The sequence below is a fragment of the Lepus europaeus genome, chromosome 22, assembly GCF_033115175.1.
Source record: "Lepus europaeus isolate LE1 chromosome 22, mLepTim1.pri, whole genome shotgun sequence".
Classification (NCBI taxonomy): domain Eukaryota; kingdom Metazoa; phylum Chordata; class Mammalia; order Lagomorpha; family Leporidae; genus Lepus; species Lepus europaeus.
In genome coordinates, this window is record NC_084848.1 from 6,987,664 (window position 1) to 7,009,776 (window position 22,113).

Below are 22,113 nucleotides of genomic sequence, written 5' to 3' on the forward strand. Positions count from 1 at the left end.
TGCAGCCACCTGGGGAGTGAACCAGCAGATGGAAGCTTGCTCTCTCTCTGCAACTCTTTCAAGTAAATAAATGTTTTTTTTTTCTTTTTTTTTTGACAGAGTGTATAGTGAGAGAGAGAGACAGAGAGAAAGGTCTTCCTTTTTGCCGTTGGTTCACCCTCCAATGGCCACTGCGGCCGGCGCATCGCACTGATCCCAAGCCAGGAGCCAGGTGCTTCTCCTGGTCTTCCATGCGGGTGCAGGGCCCAAGCACTTGGGCCATCCTCCACTGCCTTCCCGGGCCATAGCAGAGAGCCGGCCTGGAAGAGGGGCAACCGGGATAGAACCTGGTGTGCCGGCGCTGCAAGGCGGAGGATTAGCCTGTTAAGCCACGGTGCCGGCCATCAAGTAAATAAATGTTTTTTTAAAATTTGGTGGTATTTATTCTTCAACATCTTTTCAAATTATTTCTTCAAATATTCTAAAACTCATTTAATTCCTTATTTTCTGTTATTATATCCATATTCCTATATTGACAGGGTTCGGCAGGTAAATACTTGGAAAATATTCAGCTAGTCATGCTGCGGTAATTTGCCTTTCCTTCATTCTTATTTATACGACTGCTCCCAGGTAAATGAGCCGGCTCCAGTTATAAAGGGGACAGCTCCGTAAATACATCAAGGAGAATCCGCTGTCAAACCAACTAACAGTATCTTCCTTTGCTTTCATATAACCACGAAGTTCAGGGGGCGGCTTTTATTAATACATGGTTAGGTGTAGCGGTTGGAGCCTGAGGGCCTGGGTTCCGATCGACTCCACTGCTCAGTTCCCGGATGTGTCCAGTCTTGGCTGTGTGACCACAACAGAAAGGCGTTGAAGGGCGGTCAGCCTGGCACCTATCACAACCTAAGTTTTGCTATTCTGTTCTCCCTTCACCCATCAAGCAGCACCTTGTTTTTGAATCTTGGAGAGGACGGTGCAGCGTGTGATGGAAGCAGCCGGGGAGCCCTCCGCCAGCAGCCCTGCCGTGAGGATGACCGGCTGCCGGCTCGGAGAAGAGCTGGCAGAGTCCTGGGGAATCGGGTGTGCACTCTCCTACTCCCAGTCCTCCTGTCTCTTCCAGGCTCCTGGAGCAGGTGCAGCTCAGCCTGGCTTGGTGCTTCTGCTGGTTCTCCAGCTGGTTTAAACCTCCCCCTTCTATGGAGTTTGCCCCTTCTAATCAGGGCACATGTGCTAATGCAGGAAATGTGGAACTCGAAGTATAAGGAAAGTGAAAACTACCTTACCCCTAGTGAGGACTGTTAACGTTTTACCATCCTCCAGTAACTCCTCCCGTCACATTATTTTTCAAAATAGATTACAGTACGTATAGTTTTGTTGTAGTTCTTCATGTTGTGTAATTTTTCCCCATTGCCATTTTTCATGATTTTTAATGGTTGCCTATTTTTCCATCAAAAGGATATAGCATAACTTTCCACTCTGTGGAGCTTTTCTTATTTTTTATTAGAAAACAGGAGTATCATTGTAGCTCATCTTCTGGTGAATCATTTCCCTAGGCTAGACAGCTGGAACGCTCATGTGTATCTGTGAGGGCCTGTTCACGTGTTCATGTGGCCCTCATGTATATCTGTGAGGGTCTGTTCACATGTTCTCGTGGTCCTCATGTGTATCTGTGAGGGTCTGTTCACGTGTTCACGTGGTCCTCATGCATATCTGAGGGTCTGTTCATGTGTTCATGTGGCCCTCATGTGTATCTGTGAGGGTCTGTTCATGTGTTCTCATGGTCTTCATGTGTATGTGAGGGTCTGTTCATGTTCACGTGGTCCTCATGTGTATCTGAGGGTCTGTCCACGTGTTCTCATCCTGTTCTTTTTTCAATAGTAATAAAAAGAGTAACTCACTTCACTCAATCAAATGTAACACTGCAGAAGTCAAAAATGGAAACAGAAGCTCCTGAAGTCAATCATTTATCACAAAATGAACAAGTTCAATTTTTAAACACTTTTCTTCATACTTAACTCAAAATGAGTAAACAGAATTTTATTCAAATTTTACAAATATCATTTACAGTTAGCCTGAGATTAAGCATGAGAAAGTTCAACCTGAAGTCTGACTTCATTGCCCAACAGCTAAGCATCTGAACAGAAAGCTGAGAATGAACATGCACCGTCAAACATCATCCACGCCGCCCAGGTACGTCTGACGACAGCTGATGCGAACTGAACTTCCGTTGGCTCTGGTCCACGTGGTCCTCAGAGCCTACAAGGATCTACACGTTAGTGATTAAAGTATCTGCAAATGACAAATTGATGAAACGTGTCTGGACGCAGACTTCTAGTTCAGCATTTCTACAGCAGCTGCTTCAGGTGACTTTAAAAAAAAGACTCCCCACTCCTATTGTTCAACATGTACTGGAGAACACGCAGCAGCATGGTACAGTTTATAAATATCAAGTTCCTGTAATAAAATATAAAATACAGAGTATCCCTTTTTCAAATATTTAGTCTCTGAATGCTTCATTCATCCTTTGGTTTCAAACCCATACAATGCACTCGTATTACATTGTACATTTAGCATTGAGACAGAACACTGTACATCTGTTGGGGGAGGAGGGTGCCGTGGGAATACCAAAGCACTACACTATAGAAAGTAAACATTGAAGCAAAAATACTTTCTGAATATATACTGTACATCATGTAAACAAACATTCAGGATAAGAACCAACACAGGCCAAAATATTGTCTCCTAGGAAACAAGAATCTTCTTTAAGTCACACACTGAGGATGTGTTTGTTAAGAAAAGACTGGAGCCTGTTCCTGCATTTGCTCATGTGCTTAGATATCTTGGAAACGAGAAAGTACTACATTCATTTGTGAACGGTGTGTCCTCTGCTTCGCTGGCTGGCTGTTGCAATCAAGGAGTCCAGAACTGTCTCAGTCCCTGCTCTTCCTTTAGTACTAGTTAAATAACAGAATTAACTAGTCTTCCTTTAGTACTAGTTAAATAACAGAATTAACTCCTCGTTATCTTCCGTACTAGTAATATAAATACATTAAGTGAAGCAGTGAATTTCAAAATTTGTGCAGGGGAAACTAGTTGATTATTTGTTTCCAATAAGGCTAGTAGCAAAATAATTACTACAAAGTCAGTCCAAGCTAGTAGCAAACCCCTGATTTAGCAGGCTGAATCCAAGTTTGAAGTTAGGTAATTGTAATTCCTAAATTACTGTGCAAATCTAGAAACTCCTATGTAAAAGGGTGCTGGCAGCATCAAAGCCCTGTGGTAAGAGTACGCAATACTGATCAGGTTTTGAAATGCAAAGATATATGAAGAACTCTGAATGTCTTAATAATGATGTCATAGCAATGGCCTCAAAATTCCCTTAATAAATCAGAAACTAAGACAATTCATTCGTCAATTATGTTCTGAGCCAAAAGCCTAAATTTGAAGCAAGTGATAGACATAAAACCAAAGATGCGTTTCTATTAGGACAATAAGCAAGAATTTCAAGCTTGACGTCAACACTCTGCACCAGCAGCGGCCCCTCTGAAAGGAAAAAGCTGAGTCATGACTGTCCGTCTCTCTTTAAAGCCTCCAGTCTCTGAAGCAGTGCATTTCCAAACGCATCCCGGTAGGCGGGGCTGAGCGTATCCAACAAGGAGTAGACTGTCTCGTAGTAGGGAGTCTGCAAGTGATCGTCCACTTGGTCAAAGGCATACCCTACCACCTGGAAGGCAAGGCAGCCGTGAGTTAGGTGCTCTGTTTGCACTGTGGCACAGACAGCAAAAACCACGTGTTCATACGGGCCATTCCCTCAAGACACAGTTCTCTAATAACAGTCACATCTGTACATTGTAAATGCAATTTATAGTATATATCACATAGTACAGAAACAACACTAGCAAAATGACCCTTTCACAATTTTCTTTCAAAATTTAGGTTTGATTTGCCCACTCCTGCTTCTAAAAGGAATGCAGAAAAAGAATTTAAAATTTTTAAAATTAAAAAAAAAAATTTTTTTTTTTGACAGGCAGAGTGGACAGTGAGAGAGGGAGAGATAGAGAGAAAGGTCTTCCTTTTTGCCGTTGGTTCACCCTCCACTGGCCGCTGTGGTTGGCGCGCTGCGGTCGGCGCACCGCGCTGATCCGATGGCAGGAGCCAGGTGCTTCTCCTGGTCTCCCATGGGGTGCAGGGCCCAAGCACTTGGGCCATCCTCCACTGCACTCCCTGGCCACAGCAGAGAGCTGGCCTGGAAGAGGGGCAACGGGGACTGGATCGGTGCCCTGACTGGGATTAGAACCCGGTGTGCCAGCGCCGCAAGGTGGAGGATTAGCCTATTGAGCCGTGGCGCCGGCCCAGAAAAAGAATTTTAAAAAACTATATAAAACAGTATTTCATTGTGATGCTAAAACTTGCCTCTATTTTTTATTTTAAAAATTTTGCCTCTTTTTTTACACTAATTCCACACACATTGAGGTCCATTACAATAAGATACCATATTAGATAATTTATTCATATTTCTATCATTATTTAGTTTGGACCCTTTTATTTAGTTTTACCTTCTGTAAAGAATTCTAAAAATTATCTTGAAAAAATTTAGTAGTTAAATAATGGTTAATTAATAGTTATTTTACATGACTGCTTAGCTCATTATTGGCGATCTGAAAGGCCAGTTTCATCTGACAGGGAAAGAGGCTCAATCCTCCGAGACAGGATGGTTCTGCTTGTGTTCTCTCTCTCTGTAAACACAGCTAAAACTTCGCTCTCTAGTGGCACTGTAGGCTATGCCAGGCCTCACCAGTACAGAGTGAGGGAAGTTTCGTTTTTGCTGACTTTCTGGAGTCTGCAGGCTGCCCACATAAACTCTACATTTCTAGGAGGACTTCTGAGTGCACAGAGGACGCGTTACTGAGAAACAGCAGCTGAGCCCTGCGCTGCAGAACGGCGGGGGCTGACGCTCGGGGAAGTGCCCACGCCCCTCCTGGTCCGGGCTCTCTCCTGGCAGGACGGCTCGGCCCGCCCGGCGCGTTCCTGGTGCCGTGGGTTCACGCTTTACTCATGGTTTGATTTCCAAGGGCTGACACAGGACAGCTATCCAATAAAGGTTTGCTCAGGCAGGCCGTACGCACGTACTGGCTTACCTCCTACGTGTCAGGTTTTACAAACGATCCGGATCTTTCAGTATCATTTATTCATGTAACTGTCCTCCAAATCCTTCGTCAGCTTTTTTATCTCCAGGTTACAGACACAGAAGCAGGGGCTCAGAGGGTAGACCAACTCGCCCAACATCCCTCCCATTAAGATTCTGTTCATCACAACCCCTTCTACCTCCCCAGAACCACCTTCGAGTTAACCAGTCTAAGAGAATTCATTTACTTGGGGTCATTTATCTCTGCCTTTGATTTGCCTATTTATGTTTAAGATCCATTTCTAAACACTATACCATTTACTACTGTAGCTTTTAGATTTGGAAAGGAGTGCACAAAAGCTAGTTCGCAGGCTAGCCCTAAAACTACGCAGGTAGCTGCCTGGAAGTTGGGAGGGAACTCAGAGTATCCACAATGCTGGCTTTGCAATTTCCTGTTAAGGACCACAGGGCACACACGGACTCATCAGAAGCCAACAGGGCCCTGGGAAACAGAGAAGCCCACGCACTGGTCTAATGCGTTGCTATGTGACATTCTGACTTGGCAGCCTCGCCCTCTACCTTACCACCATGTGCAACTACTTAAAAATCTTTTTTATTTTTTAAAATGAAGAAAAATGTGATTAGCATGTTAATACCGGTACATTTTTATGGGAGGAAGTGTAAGATTTCAAAGCGTATATGCAGCACAGACCGAGCGCATCAGGCAAGGAGCCTTCTCTCCTCCTTGTTTGGGTCTCCCAGCTCCTCTCTTCCACTCCTCGCACAGCACAGCCGAGGCTGCACTGAGAACTGCAGTTGCTCACTGTGCTGTGGGGCCCCAGGACCTGCCCCTTCTCCTCACTGTGTTTTGGCACCTGTTAGCAAACCTCCTAGTCTCCCTGCCCTGGCCCTCCCCAGCCACCGGGGATCACTATTTTAAGCTCAGACTGAACTACTCTTAACACAGAGAAACACAGAAAAGTCAAACCTTTGACCAAAATCAAGGATTAACTGATTCGTGGAGTTAAAGCTAAATTTTAGGTTTTTCTAACATCTATCCCTTTGTTCAGCAGGGTGGAGATTTGCGTAGTAGGATGGCTTGGGCTTCTTTTCCGTAAAAGGCTGCCTCTCGGGTGGTGCCTCGTATCCTTGTGAGCGCATCGCTCTGGCTCAGCCTGTGTGGCAAGGCCAGTGCACCTTGAAGAGCTCTCTGGTGAAAGAAGACTCGGGCGCTCCTGGGAACCGGGGGCAGGGGACGGGGGTGCAACGTTCTGCTCTGCTCTAGCTCACCTAAGGGCTGGGGCACAGCAGTCAAGGGCGCTGTTTTCATGGAGGTGGATGAAGATCTTTTCAACACAGCGATAGAAAAACTCACTCATTACAGAGAATGAGTAATTTTGGTGGACACATTTAGCTACAGGTGAGAATTAAATTAGTTTTGGGGTTATGATTAAAACAAAATAATATTCTGCAAATCAAATGCTTTCTTGTTTTTGACAAATTTAATTTCTCCATGTTGATCGAAAGGCTAATTCTGAGGAAGACAGTTTTGGAAGCTCAATGTTCAGCTCCCGTTTAACACGCTTCCTCCTGCTCACTCCCTCCTCCCTTCTGATAGAGAGATAATGGGGCGCTTTTTTTTCTACAAAGAAAAGTGAGTTACCCTCAGCCCTGCTTCAGTGAGCTCCAGGCAGTACTGGTTCCTCTCCTTCGTTTCCACGTTGATATAGGCCACGTCGTCGGCACAGCGCAGGCTCTTCGAGACAAACATGTTGTTGACAGCAAAGAGAACATCATTTACTACCGCTTCAGCTTCCAGCCTCATGTCTTTCATGTCAGTGCCTTCAAAACCATTAAGGTCTGAACTGTCTTCAAATCCAGACATACTGCTCAGCTCCATGGGATTACAGTCCGTCTCCATTCTGTAAGAAAGCAGACATAAAAATGTGTTTATAGGAAGACTCAAAATATTGATTATAATTTGCTTACCATTGCTACTAAGTCTAAAGCATGAGTGAGCTAATAATGTTGGAGAAAATATTGTCTCAAATCATTTAAAGTGGATCTTCATGGCAAAATTAGATGTGTGGGTTTTCAAAAAAATTCTCACTTCCTCACTCACCCCTAAAATATCCCACAATGCTTTGCATTTAAAAATTATAATTTTTAGCTATTTCAAACAGTGCTTCATTAAAAATACCAGTACCTGCTTATTTCTAAATGAAGCTATTCCTCAAGGATAAATATTTAGAACTGGAACGGCTGAGTCCAAGGACGCACTTGTTTCAATTTTTGACGCTGCCAATCCAGTCTTCAAAAAATGGCTGTACTGCTGCATATGCTATCCGCAGAACATGAAGGACTGTATTTTTTTTACCATACTCTTTTTAATTTTTAAAAATTATTGACAATTTAAAGGGCACAGACTGAGAACTCACTATTTTAATACGTGTTTCCTGTATAAGCATCTTTCTGGGTGTGTACAGGATCTTTTTAGTTCCCACATCATTTAGCTGTAAAATGCAGAAATAGAAACGGACCCAGGTCATCTACAATCACAAGTCCCGTCCTCACCCACCTCTTAGTCGTTCCCTTCAGAACATGCACATGTGGGGCTTTGCTTAAAGCCTCCCCATCCAGACTACATTTAAAAAAATCCCCTAATTGTCTTCTAAATTCTCACTCTCTTATTATCTGTATTTAACTCTTTGATCCATCTGGAATTTATTTTGTGTAGCTTTATTTTCCAAAGGGATAGTCTACTCTCTCAGTACCATTTACCAAGTAACTCATTTCTCACCACTTATTTGAACTGGCCAAGTACTATATTTTGGAAAATATTTCTTACGCTAATTTGATTCAACATTATTGCCAGGCTGCTGTGTAATTCTAGCTTTTTTGCTGTGGCTGCAGCTGACAGAGATATCCTGGCAGTGAGTATTGTTAAAATTTGGAATATACAAATGAGCAAAGTTAGTGAATGTGAAATTGTTTTGGACCGTAAAAAGGGCTTTACAAAAAAAGACACTGTGCTTTCTTTTTTTACGGCAGGCTTTTTTAAGAGCAAGGTAAGCTTCTTATTTCTCTCACGTGGCTAAGCATCCCCTGTCCCGAGGGCAACGTGACTCCTCGTTCGTTCACATATCAAACCAACATTCAGTTCCTGTCTACCTGAGCTCTGTGGTCAAGGTCTGGTCCTTCCTCCTTTGATACCGGTATTGCACTAGATAGAAAAGTCACTTTTTCCTGACAATGCTAAAAACTTCTATGAACATTTCTGAAGTTACTACCTTGTGCCCTATTTGTGTGCTATTCAAAATCTTTTAAGTTAAGGGGTTTTAAGTTAGAAGGTTTTAAGTTAGAGGGTTCCTAACCGCAGATGCTCGTTAGAATGGTTTAGGAAGGTTATAAAAATACACATGCATTGACCCCACTGAAAAGACATGGAGTCAAAAATCTCGGGAGCTGGGTATTTTTTCCGAGCTTCCAGGTGGTTCTGTTGGGAAGCCACTGCTCTGCTTCAGGAGCTACCTAGCTCTACCCTGCATGCCGCGTGCACGTTATCAGTCAAAACTCTGCGGGAGGCAATGATGGTGAACTATGAAAAGCTACTTTAAAGAAATTACACAGCAAATATACAAAAAATGCATTCCTCCAAATCTCCTTCAGCCACTACGAATGCTGGAGCAATTTGTTAGGTAACTGAAATCTAAAACTGACTTGTGAAAGTATTTGATTTTCTAAAAATGTCTACCTTACTCTACTCATAATCAATGTGCCTGTTTAATATATTTGATTTTATGTCAGAATTGATTTTTTTTCCCCAAAGTTGGTTTTAAAGACTCTGGAATGTAACTGCCCATTCTAAATCTATTTTTCTCAATAACCAAGTACCTCCATCACAGAGGTCAGAAATAGAAATCATGACATGAAGAAAATGTTTATATGAGAGTCCAAGAGTCTCCAAGGCTTTTTTAATTTTAATAGCAAGAGTCTAATTCCTTGCAGTCAGGACCTTAACAACGAGGAAAGAGGAAGAATCCAGTCCGAGAGTGGAGAAATCCTCACTCGTCACCTCACTTGCTGGCACCGCCTGCAAGAGAGAGAAAGTCGTCTTTCCTAAGACAGGGAGGAGTCAGGAGACTTTCTCCAAAATATGTGAATAACATCAAATTCAGAACTTCTGATGAGTTACGAGGATCGACACTTTATTGCTGAAGCATGGTACAAATTAGTAACACAACCGGTTTTGGTTGGTTGTGACAGCCTCTCCCCTGGCCTATTACCAACCACAAGTTCTGACGCTCATCATAATGTCCTCTTTCCCTGATCAGAGAAGGAAGGAAGCAATTCGGCCAACACTGACTGTAGCCTCCGTCACAGACTGTCCTGTCAGTACACGGAACTCTTCCTGATCACTTAGATCCAGAGCAGCTGTCACAGCCCACAGCCTGCTGCTGCGGGGGCCAGTAGGCCACAGCTGCTGACAGTGGGAACACCAGCCAGGAGAGTCACAGAGAACACAGCCAGAGCCCGTTCTGGTTCCCCTCTTCCACCTTTCAGGTATCGGACCCAGTACATCCCCATTGCTTACTGGCTACAGCAAGCCATCTGGGTCTAGGGGTCTGCCCCAATGAAAACCTAAAAACTGACCGGCCTAGCTCCACAACAGCCTCATGGAGGGGAAAAGGGTCAACATGCTTATTTTATTCCTTATTTGAAAGGGAGAGAGAGGATGAATCTGGAAGTGGGCGAGGGGCAGAGCTGGGCACTACGACATGGGATGACGGGTGTCCCAGGCGGTGCCCTAACTGCTATGCCAAATGCCTGCCCCAATCTCTTTTCTCTGCAAGAATCTGCCCCCCCCCCCCCCCCGCCATGCAGGCAAAAACAACTTATCATCAGATGAGAACTCAGAGATGAACAGAACTTTCTGTGCTCATGGCAATGCTCTCCGTCGGGGCTGTACAGTTAGCCCTAGTCAAACGTGGCTCTCAAGCACTTGAAGTTTGGCTACTGTGATGGAGGAGCTGATTTTAAATTTTTATTTTCATTCTACTACTGAATAGCACAAGTCTAGATATCTGGGAATACGTGTGATGCTATAATGACCTGAGTTTATATTAGGGTTAAAAAAAACCAGTAGATGTAAAGTCATTGAATTAAACTTACAAATGAGTAGCAAAATTTAGAAACTGAGAAACAAATCAATCTTAACTCTATGGAGGGGAATAAACCATCAATGTTGTTCTACTTCCAACATTTTACAATCTGTCTAGTTAGACTCTTTATTAATAAAATATCACAATCCACTGTGTACTTATATGCCCAGCACTTTTTTCTAAACACTAGAATATTAATCTACTGTGGCTCTCAGTCTAACTTGGGAAATAAACAGGCACATGAAATATACAAATATCAACACCATAATTACATCCAAGAAATGTACTTGAGTGTCCGATAATTACAGAAAACAATGATATATTTTGGTCCTATGACAAACTCCATCACTAAACTTAGGGAACTTGGTTTGGCCATATAACCTCACTGGGCTAATGGTGTTCTCACTTATAAAACAGGGGAAGCAGACAGGAAATTCTAGCCTGTTCTAGGAGATGACATTCTATGACCTAATTATGACATAATTGTTACTTACAATAGAGCTTGACTCATGGTACAAGTCAGTCAAAATTGGTCTGAAATAGGCATGGATAAAAATTTATGGGTAAGCAGAAAGGTCTTTAAAAATTTTTGTTTATTTGAGAGGCAGAAATGCAGTGTGCAAACTCCAATCTATTGGTTTACTCCTTAAACACTCGCAGTGGCCAGGGCGGGGACGGGCTGAAGCCAGCTCGGAACTCAAGCTGATCTCCAGTATGCGCGGCAGAGAACCGTTCACTTGAGCCATGGCTGCTGCCTCCTAAGCTCTGCATCAGCAGGAGGCTGGAATGAGGAGCTAGAGCCAGATATTGGAGCCAGGGGCTCCGGAGTGGGACATGGGTGTCTTAGCTGGTCACTCACTGCAAGGCTGAAGGCCTGCAACAGCATGAAGGATTCTTCCCAGAGCACAGAGCGCCTGGGAGGGTCAGCGCAGGGGCTGGCGGGAAGGTAAGGGAGCCCAGATGAAACACAAGGTCGTTCCAGTGAGGCAGGTAGGGAGGCTCAATCTGACAGGCTGTGAATTTGATTTTGATATATTAGGCTGTTTTAACATCTTGAGAATGCAAATACCAATGTCTTTATATTTAAAGAGAATTTCTTAGTGGTAGTATACAGTTTTTAAATTCAAGATGGCAACTGCCACTTTTTAAGATGTTCAGACCTTTTACGTTTAAAATTACTGTAAATACTGATATGGCTGTATTTAAATCTACTATCTTGCTGCTTGTTTTCTATTTGTCCCATCTCTACTTTACTCCCTTCTCTTTATTTTTCTGCCTACTTTCGTACTGATCAGTTTTTAGGATTTTTTTAAAATAAAGGTTTATTTTATTTATTTGAGAGGCAGAGTTACAGAAAGAGGAGAGATTCAGAGAGAGTGCTTCCATCTGCTGGTTCACTCCCCAAATGGCCAACATGGCTGGGGCTGGACCAGGCCAAAGCCAGGAACTTCATTTGGGTCTCTCACGTGGGTGCAAGGGCACAAGCACTTGAGCCATCTTCTGCTGCTTTCCCAGGCGCATTAGCAGGGAGCTGCACCAGAAGTGGAGCAGTAGGGACTCAAACTGGTGCTCCTAGGGATGCTGATGTTGGAGACTACAGTGCAACCCACTGCACCACAACACCAGCCCTAGCTTTAGGATTCTATTTTATATCATTTGGTGGCTTATTAACTGTAAGTTTTTATTGCATGTTTTTGGTGGTTGCATTAGAATTGAGAGTAAACTGAATCTTTATCATAGTGTATCTTCAAATGATATTACACCACATCATACATAAACAGCATAAGAACACTGCAAGTGTACACTATACAAATAGTACACTATTTTTGTCATTTTCTTCTACGAGTTAGAAACTTCATGATACATGTTACGTTTTAAAAATATTTAATCATTTGAAAGGCAAAGTTACAGAAGGGCAGGGGCAGAGACAGAGAGAGGTCTTCCATCCACTGGTTCACTCCCCAGATGGCTGCAACGGCTGGAGGCGTACTGATCCGAAGACGGGAGCCAGGAGCTTTTTCCGGGTCCCCCATGCAGGAGCGGAGGCCCAAGGACTTGGGCCATCTTCTACTGCTTTGTGAGGCCATAGCAGAGAGCTGGATTGGAAGTGGAGCAGCCGGGACTCGCCCATATGGGATGCCAGCACTGCAGGCGGTGGCTTTACCTGCTACGCCACAGTGCCAGCCCCCATATGTTATTATTTTTGCTTAAACAGTAATTATTTTTCACAGAGAGTTGCTATGAAAAATTATTTCATATTCAACTACATACTTACCACTTCTGGGGCTCCTGATTCCTTTGATCTACGTCCATATGTGTGATGTTCCATTTCTCTTTCTGCCTTAAGGGCTTCCTTCAACATCTGAGTATGACTCTGTTGGCCAGTTCTTCCAGTTTTGGTATGACTGAATGTCTTTTTATTCTCATTTTTGAACGATATTTTTGCTGGATTTAGAATCCTAGGTTGATGTTTTTTCCCCCAACTCTTCAAAGACGTTTCTCTACTATCATCTTGCTTGCACTGTACCCCTTGAGAAATACAATGTTGTTATCTTAGTGCCTCTTGGTAGTTTTATTCATTTTTCACTTGGGATCTGTTGAGATTCTTGCTTCTTTGGGTTTAGTTTTCAATGAACTTGGTAAAATTTTGGCCATGGTTTATTCAAACATTTATCCGTCTTTCCCCTCTTTGAGGACTCTAATTTTATGTATTAGTCCAGGGGAAGAAGCTGAATTCTTCCTGCTCTGTTCATGTTTTCAGCTCTGCGTTTCATTCTGAATGCAAGTGTGTGTGCCGTGACATTCTGGTCAACAATGAATGGAACTGATGCCAATGGTCTTCTGAGAGTGTATCAGCCACGGAAGTTGTGGCTTTCTTAGTTTGTGTAAATACACTCTGATGTTTGCACAATGACAAAATTACCGAATGCTGCATTTCTCAGAAAATAGTCCTGACGTTAAGTGACAGGACTGAAGCTTCAAGGGCTGGATCTTTAAGTTTGCTGATCTTTTCCTCTGCAGTATCTAAGTTATGTGTATTTATAAAAAACATTAGTGTTAAATTTCTCAATATTAGCTTACATTTCTCGTTATTTTCTCTGGTTGTGAACATGTCAAATACTTTCAATGCCCTGTTTGTTAGTTTTGTTGTTCCCTCTGGGTTAATTTCAATTTACAGAATTTTCTCCTTGTTATGGGTTATATTCTGCTGTTTGCATGCCTGGTAATTTTTGGTTGGATGTTAGACATTATGTATTTGGTGCTAGGTATTTGTATGTTCCTACAAACATTAATGAGTATTACCCTGTGACTTGTTTATTTGGAAACAGCTTGGTCCTTCTGGGTCTTGCTACTAGACTTCTTTAGCTGGTACCAGAGCTACATTTAGCCTCTGATTAATTTCGCTCCACTACAGTACAGTACTACTACCTGAGTATTCAATGCTTTGTGAGTCACGAGATTTATCACGTGACAGAACAGGACTGTCACTGGACCTGCGCGAGCTCAGGAAACTTTCCTGTTAATGCTCCCGGGTAGTTCCCCCAGCTTTGGGCAGCGTCCTCCTGTGGTGACTGGTGCAGCTGCAGGGGGACCCTCTGTGACTTCTACGGCTCTTGCTTTCTGTGAAGCTCTCTACTTCTGAGCGTTCTGTCCAAGCTGCCCTGGCCTTTCTGGACTCCCTGTGCCATGTCTTCAATTCAGGAAGAACAGAACCACCAGGTTTTGCCAACCAGTGCCAGAATGGAACCTCTCCAGGCAAACAAAACAAAACAAAAAACAACCACAAAAAATGGGACAACAGAATCTCCTTGTTTGTATCTGCTCCGTCAGGAATCACTGCCTGTTGCCTGATGCTCAAAGTCTTGAAAGTGGAAATCCACCAGTCGTTTGCAATTCTATGTCATCAGTTTTTGTTTCATGGACCCTGGTCTCTCCTATAGTACCCTGAACCAACTCTACCGTCTTGTTGGTTCCTCCCTGAATGAATTAAATACATCTCTGTACATGCTTACGACACGTCTGTATAACATTCATGTTCTGTCAGCCCTTCATGGGAGTCAACTGTGGAGCAGGAATATTCATACAAATTCCTGTGTGTGTAGTAATCACAATTTATTTCCATGTCACTCTGTCAACAATACATTGTTTTACTTCTGTAACATTGTATTAGGAATTGTAAGTAATCTAGAGATGACTTAAAGCATAAAGGAGGATATGTGTACATTATATGCAAATTCCACTCCTTTTTTTTAAGGGAATTCAGCACCTGTGGATTTTGGTGTCTGAGGGAGGTCCTGGAACGAATCCCCGTGGAGACTGAGAGAAGACTTTATTTTCACACTAAGAAGACTTTCAATCCTGTTAAAGCCAGCTCAGAAACACCCATTTCAGGATTCTGTATCTGACCTCAAGACGGGACCAATCACCGTCACGCTCAGCACGTCGGCCCTGACGCTGCAGTTCTGTACCTCGCTGTCGGCCCGCAGGCCCACGAGGATCTCCACAGCAGCAGCACTGAACATCTTCTGAATGACTACACCACAGGAGTGTTCCACCTCGTGGCTTCTCAGCTGTGGCACTCAGTTCTGTGACAAGTGGTATACGACGCCACAGGAAAAACATGGTGGATATTCTTGGAAAATGCACGCCACCATTATAGCACCAATGTTATGTAATACGATGCAAACCTGCCAAAAGATTTAATGAAGAAAACCACAAACGTTTGGACGTCTCCAGCCATTTGTTTGGCTTCTGACAGGAATATCTGAACAAGAAATACGTGGGTAAAAGGTAAGTTTGAGAATTAACTTGAAAAGAGGAATCCCAGGGCTGTGGTTACTTAGGCGTTCTCTCTCTTTCAAGATTTATTTATTTAAAAGTCAGAGCTAACAGAGAGGGTAGAGAGACATATCTTCCCATCTGCTGGTTCACTCCCCAGATGGCTGCAATGGCCAGGGTGGGGCCAGAACAGGGTGGGGCTGACGTCAGGAGCCAGGAGCTTCCTGTGGGTCTCTCCCTCCTGGGTGACAGGACCTGAGTACATATGCCGTCTTCTGCTGCTGTCCCAGGCACATTAGCAAGGTGCTGGATTGGAAGTGGACTTGAACCGGCGCCCACAGGGTTGCTAGGTTCACAGGTGGCAGCTTTATCCACTGCACAACACTGGCTCCTAATTTTTTTTTAACTCTTTCTGTGTCAGTTATGCTATTGTTCTCTGTTACAAGTTAGGATAATAGTTTTCATTTTTAAAATAACCTAATTTTTCTACAGCACAAAGGAAATCCATTATTTAAGAAATATCTATTATTATATGTATGTATTGTTCTGATAATGAAAAGCTGACAAATACATCTTGAATTTTTGAAACACATAACATTTAATCTGTTTTCAATAGCCCTGTGATATGTACACATTTATGTTGAAATGAAAAAATTTAAATCAGAATCATTTATAGTATCACAAATAGGAAACATTTCTATTTCAAAAAAAGTTATTTTCCCATTTCTACATCAGTTTATTAAATTGCTGCGCACCTGATTCGCAGCAATGACAGAGACATATATTTCACTAGGAACACAAATCAAACCACCAGGATTGCATAGTGTTTTCTGCTGATTAAGAAATTAGCTTGGGGCAAGTGTGGTATTATGGGTAAAGCCACCACCTGTGATGCCAGCATCCCAAATGGTTTGTGCCCTGGCTGCTCCATTTCTGACATGGCTCCCTGCTATCGGCCTGGGAGAAGAGTGGAAGATTGCACAAGTGCTTGGGCCCCTGCCACCCATGCGGGAGACATGGATGAAGCTCCTGGCTTCAGCCAGGCTCCGCCCTGCCCATTGTGGCCACTTGGGGAGTGAACCAGAGGATGGAGGACCCCCCCCCCCTTTTTTTTTTTTAAATTTTTCTTTTTGACAGGCAGAGTGGATAGTGAGAGAGAGACAGACAGAGAGAAAGGTCTTCCTTTTTGCCGTTGGTTCACCCTCCAATGGCTGCTGCGGCCGGCGCATTGCGCTGATTCGAAGCCAGGAGCCAGGTGCTTCTCCTGGTCTCCCATGCGGGTGCAGGGCCCAAGGACTTGGGCCATCCTCCACTGCCTTCCCGGGCCATAGCAGAGAGCTGACCTGGAAGAGGGGCAACTGGGATAGAATCCGGCGCCCCAACCGGGACTAGAACCCAGTGTGCCGGCGCCACAAGGGGGAGGATTAGCCTGTTAAGCCACGGCGCCGGCCGGAAGACCCCTTTCTATGTAACTGACTTTCAAATAAATAAATACTAAATTTTTTTAATGTTAGCTCAAGGTAAAGAAATTTAGTGTTAATATGAGGTCGGTTAAACTGTAAACAACCAGTGACATTACCATCCAGTGAACTTTCCCTTCAAAACCAGAAATTGTGAATGAGATTCTAAGAAAAGATGCTTTTAAAAAAAAAAAAAGATTTATTTTTATTTATTTGAAAGACAGAGTTACAGAAAGAGAGGTCTTCCATCCGATGGTTCACTCCCCAGATGGCCGCAATGGCCAGAGCTCCGCTCATCAGAAGCCAGGAGCCAGGAGCTTCTTCCCAGTCTCCCACGCAGGTGCAGGGGCTCAAGGACTTGGACCATCTTCTACTTCTATCCCAGGCCATAGCAGAGAGCTGGATCAGAAGAAGAGCAGCCGGGACTAGAACTGGTGCACATATGGGATGCCGGCACCTCAGGCCAGGACTTTAACCCGCTGTGCCACAGTGCCGGCCCCAGAAAGAACTCTTAAAAATTGAATGTTTGATGGGGTTGGTGCTGCGGCACAGTGGGTTAAAGTCTGCAGTGCTGCATCCCATATGGCCACTGGTTCGTGTCCAGGCTGCTCCACTTCTGATCCAGATGTCTGCTGTGGCCTGAGAAAGCAGAAGATGGCCCAGGTCCTTGGGCCCCTGCACCCATGTAGAAGACCCAGAAGCAGCTCCTGGCTCTGGATCAGCACAGCTCTGGCCGTTGCAGCCAACTGGAGAGTGAACCAGAGGATGGAAGACGTGTCTCTCTGTCTCTACCTTTCTCTGTAACTCTTTCAAATAAGTAAAACTTCAAAAAATTGAATGTTTGAAAAACATACAAGAATCCAAGTTTACTATTTCTATAGAGTTCTATAAGAAATCAGGATTATTTGGCACTATATTTAAATGAAGTACACTTGTATTCTAACCAACATGAGACAAATCAGTATCTAAAGAGGAATGAGGGCCGGCACTGTGGCGCAGCAAGTTAATGCCCTGGCCTGAAGCGCCGGCATCCCATATGGGCACTGGTTCGAGATTCGGCTGCTCTACTTCCGATTCAGCTCTCTGCTGTGGCCTGGGAAAGCAGAAGATGGCCCAAGTCCTTGGGCCCCTGCGCCTGCACTGGAGACCCAGAGGAAGCTCCTGGTTTCTGGCTTTGGATTGGCGCAGCTCCGGCATTGTGGCCAACCGGGGAGTAAACCATCGAATGGAAGACCTCTGTCTCTCTCTCTGTGTAACTCTGACTTGCAAATAAATAAATCTTTAAAAAAAAAAGTTATGAAATAGAAAACCTCATTGCTTTGCCTTTAAACTTGAAATGGGTTCTCTACCAGACTCTGAGCTATATTCCACAGCTAGCACTTTCAAGAACTGGAACCCCTTATACTTGCTGTCAGGTATTTTGCTAGATTGTACCACTTTGTACATTTCCAAAGTGACTTCTTAACAACATCATACATTCATTATTTAGGAGCCAGGTTTTTCTCCATCTGTTGGTATTAATTTAGACTGTGTTCAGTGTTTTTCAAGGATTCATGGAATTGGTTACCAAGATACTGATTACTAAAACCCTTTAACCTTGACTGAATTTACTAGATTTTGTTTTGCTTCATCACAGACTCACTGCAGTGGTCAGAGTATTCTTCGATAACAAGAAAATGGGCACACGGAGATACACAGAGAGAGTCTGACAAGAACAGCACCAGGAAGGTTTTGGGAGCAGCCCAGAGATTACAATACCCATCCTGGAAGTCTGACTGGTCAGCTGACACTACAGCGGTCGGCAGTGGGCTGGTGCTGTCCTTCTCCTCATACCAGACGCTACAGTCCGGGAACTTCTCTCAACACCACTGAGCAGGGACCACAGTCACTGCTGTGTGGTGCTCAACCGGCCCTCCAGCAGACTGACTGGTGCTAGACTCTCCGATCTGCCCCTTGGTTACACCGGGACTTGCGGCAAGGTATCTTCATGTCTCACTCCGTGTACCTTCTCTCTAAAATGATGCTGATTGTAGCACCTTACCTTAAAGTGAAATTGAAAGAACTAAATGAATGATAATATGGAAATAATATGGAAATAAAATGCTGCTGAGCACATGGTAAGCTCAGTAAATATTATCTTTTAATTATTACATTTTTTTTTTTTTTAATGAAGTACTGGGGCCGGCGCTGTGGCGCAGCGGGTTAATGCCCTGGCCTGAGGCGCTGGCATCCCATATGGGCGCTGGGTTTGAGACCCGGTTGCTCCACTTCCAATCCAGCTCTGCTATGGCCCAGGTCCTTGGGCCCCTAAACCCGTGTGGGAGACCTGGAAGAAGCTCATGGCTCCTGATCAGCCCAGCTCCGGCCATTGTAGCCATTTGGAGAGTGAACCCGCGGATGGAAGACTTTTCTCTCTCTCTCTGCCTCTGCCTCTCTGTAACTCTGCCTTTCAAATAAATAAATCTTAAAAAAAAAAAAAAGTATCTAATACTATCTTTAGGGAAGAAAGTGCTGACCATTACACTCAAGCCATCGACTCCAAGGTCAGTGCGCCTGACATTTTGCAGGGTGGCTGCTGCTGTCCTGTGTGACTTCTCAAGAGCACTGGCCCGGAGCCTCCACGTCACATTCCTGCTACTTCAGATGCACATCTTAAAAGAGGTCAAAACCTCTCTCTGGCGTTTCTCTTATTTTCCACCTAACATGGATCTCACTGAAGGATGACTGTTCTGAAGTGACCTAGTTAGCTTCTGATGTATAGCTTCTACTCTGTCACTTTAAACTCTTCAATACAGTTCTTAAAAAGTTGACAAAATGTGGTTGGGTAATTATTCTCATCTACCTCAATCAGTGCCGGGTGTTAATATTTTGTGCTGGGTACTCTGTCTTCCATAAACACAAACATAGCACTGTGTCTGGGGATGAGTTTGTATCCTGTTGGGCTACAGGGATAATAATGACTGGTCCCAAACCTTAACATTTACCTTAGGGCTAGCGTTGTGGCACAAAGAGTTATGCCACAGTCTGCAACACCGGCATCCTATATGAGTGCTGGTTTGAGTATCAGCTGCTCCACTTCTTACCCAGCTCCCTGCTAACGTACATGGGATAGCAGCGAAGATGGCCCAAGCACTTGGGCCCCTGCCACCCATGTGGGAGACCCACATGGAGTTCCAGCCTCCTGGCTTCTGTCTGAGCCAGCCCTAAGCATTTCAGCCCTTTGGGGAGTCAACCAGCTGGTGAAAGAGCTCTCTCTGTATCTCCCTAACACTGCCCTTCAAATAAATAAATAAAATTAAAAAAAGTTATGTTGAAATTCTCCTGAAAAGCATAAAATGCACAAGGAAGCATTTAACACTTTAAATGGAAAAAACCTTCAATTTTAATTTTCCTTTCTGATAAGTGAAATTACAAGTATCCTTTGACAGTCTGAATGTAATTCTACATTGCTAAAGAAACCATTTATTTAAGTCATCGGAAGTAAGTCCAAATCATATTGATAGGTCAGAAGCCAGTTCAAAGCTCTCAAGGCCTATTCTACTGCCCTATCAGATGAGAGCCCAATTTTGATTTTATTATTTATTTATCTGAAAGGCAGAGTTACACATAGAGAGAGTGAGCGAGCGAGAGACAGAGAGAGAGGTTTTCCATCCACTGATTCACTCCTCAAATGGCCACAACAGCTGGGGCCAGGCCAGGCACTTCTTCCAGGTCTCCCAGGTGAGTGCAGGGGCCCAGTCCTCTGCTGCTTTCCCAGGTGCCTTAGCAGGGAGCTGGACTGGAAGCAGAGCAGCCGCACCAGATGGGCTTTATCTGCTGTACCACAACGCAGGCCCCCACCTTTGACTTTTCATATCATTTTCTTTATTCTGCTTTTATGGAGCCTATTTGATCCAACAAATATCTAGAGCCTAACTGCTTCTAACAGATTTCACTGCTACCACTCTGGTCCAAGCCACCGTCATCTTTTGCCTGCATTACTGCAACACCGTCCTAACTGGTCTTGCTCTGTTCACCCTTGGCCCGCCACCCCCATGCTAGCCTATTCTCAACACCGCAGTTAGCAGGATCCTGCACACTGAGGCCAGAGGATGTCACTGCTCTCCTCACCCCTCCCATTCAGCCAGAGTGAGAGCCAAAGGCCAAGAACCCTGCAAGACCTCCCCCTCTCCCCTCCCAGTCTCCTCTTACTATTTTACTCTCTCTCGATTCCCCTTCAACCATCACGCTCGCTCCTCGGACGGACGGGGCCTTGCACCTGCTGCCCCACGTCTGGAGAGCAATTCTCCAAACACCTGTGCTCCTTGCTTCCCAGCTTTCTCCAGGTCTCTGCCAACTGTCACCTAGTTAGAGAACACCTTCTCTCACCGTCCGAGGTAAGAGAGGCAAACCTCTCCCCTCTCCCCCGCCCACTGTCCTTCCCTCCCACAGCGCTCACCACCCCATGGCACGCTATTTCCTATTTCCCCTCCCTTCAACAAAGGGCTCCATGAGAGCAGAGACTTCGCTGTCCCACCGTGGTGTCCTGGGCACTTGGCACGTTTACTACTGAATGAACCCCCCCACCTACCCATCCACACTTTGGAACCCGAGCTCCGGGGACGCTCTGATTCTTCGCACACCTTTCACACACGGAACTGCACAGACTTCCACTCTCTGGACCCCTGGCTAGCGCTTCTCCACGAACGAGGCGCCGGGGAAGAGACACTACCGAGGATACTTGGGCTGAGTCTACAAAAGGAGGGACATCGAGGACCCAGGGGCCGCACGGTTCCCACGCGGAGAAGCCGGCGTGGAAGGGGACTGGATCTTTCCCCATCCGCCAACGCTTCGGGGCTCCGTTAGTGCTTCCAAGGCTTTCGCGAAACAGTTACCGAGATGGCCAGCACTGTCCTTAGTCCTTAAACGGCTCCGTAGAATCTCTATCCCACGGCAGGTGCACGGGTGTCAGGGCTCTCACATCCGTTAATCTTCCCAACGATCATCCTTGGACTACGCCACGTTAATCCCTGGCCCTGCGAAGGAGGCTCAGCGGGGCCGGGGCCGGGGCCGGGGCCGGGGCTGGGGCCGGCGCTGCCCCGCGGCCTCGCCCGCGCTGACCCCGGGGTCAGCGGGCCCCGCCAGCGGTCCGAGGCGGCAGTTCGGGCCGCAGATGCTCCAACTCCCAAGCTTCCGGTCGCTGGTGCCACACGCCCAGGAGGAGCTCGGCCGGCTCCGGGAACAATACCTGAGGCGGGGGCCGACCCTCGGCGCCCAGCGGGCGGGCGCGGAGGCCCGAGGGGCGCCCGGTCCTCCCCAGCCAGACAGCGGCGCTCCGAGCCGCCGCGCCCGGGGCCCCCGACGACCCGGGCCCGCCCGACCCCTCTCGGCCTGCCGCGCCGCAGCCCCCGTCCGGGCGGCCCCACGGCCCGCCGGTTCCCCAGAGCCCCCAGCCGCCCGCTCACCTGCGCTCGCCCGCCTTCTCCTCTTCCTCCCTCGGGAGGCCGCCGGAGCCGGCCCGCGGCACCGCCCCCTCGGAGCCGGAACTGCTCCGGCCCCGGCTCTTCCTCCCGCCTCCCTCGGCCCCTCAGTGTGGCGTCACTTCCGCCTGCGCCCGGCCGCGCGC

At 45.6% G+C, this 22,113-nt stretch overlaps 1 protein-coding gene across 3 annotated transcripts; it reads right to left on the minus strand.

Moving 5' to 3' along the window:
* Positions 1-1,981: 1,981 nt before the first annotated feature.
* Positions 1,982-22,049, minus strand: GSKIP (GSK3B interacting protein). 3 transcript variants are annotated; one of them, XM_062181457.1, is made up of 4 exons: positions 21,953-22,034; positions 9,123-9,200; positions 6,771-7,029; positions 1,982-3,706 (listed from the first exon to the last, which is right to left on the minus strand). In XM_062181457.1, the coding sequence occupies exons 3-4, from the start codon at positions 7,026-7,028 to the stop codon at positions 3,545-3,547; spliced, it is 420 nt and encodes a 139-aa protein (XP_062037441.1). In that variant the 5' UTR covers position 7,029; positions 9,123-9,200; positions 21,953-22,034; the 3' UTR covers positions 1,982-3,544. The 3 variants fall into 3 exon arrangements, with proteins under 3 accessions (XP_062037441.1, XP_062037442.1, XP_062037440.1); XM_062181458.1 differs by lacking the exons at positions 9,123-9,200; positions 21,953-22,034 and adding exons at positions 20,700-20,851; positions 21,079-21,449; XM_062181456.1 differs by lacking the exon at positions 9,123-9,200 and having other exon boundaries at positions 21,953-22,049.
* Between the last annotated feature and the right edge of the window lie 64 nt (positions 22,050-22,113).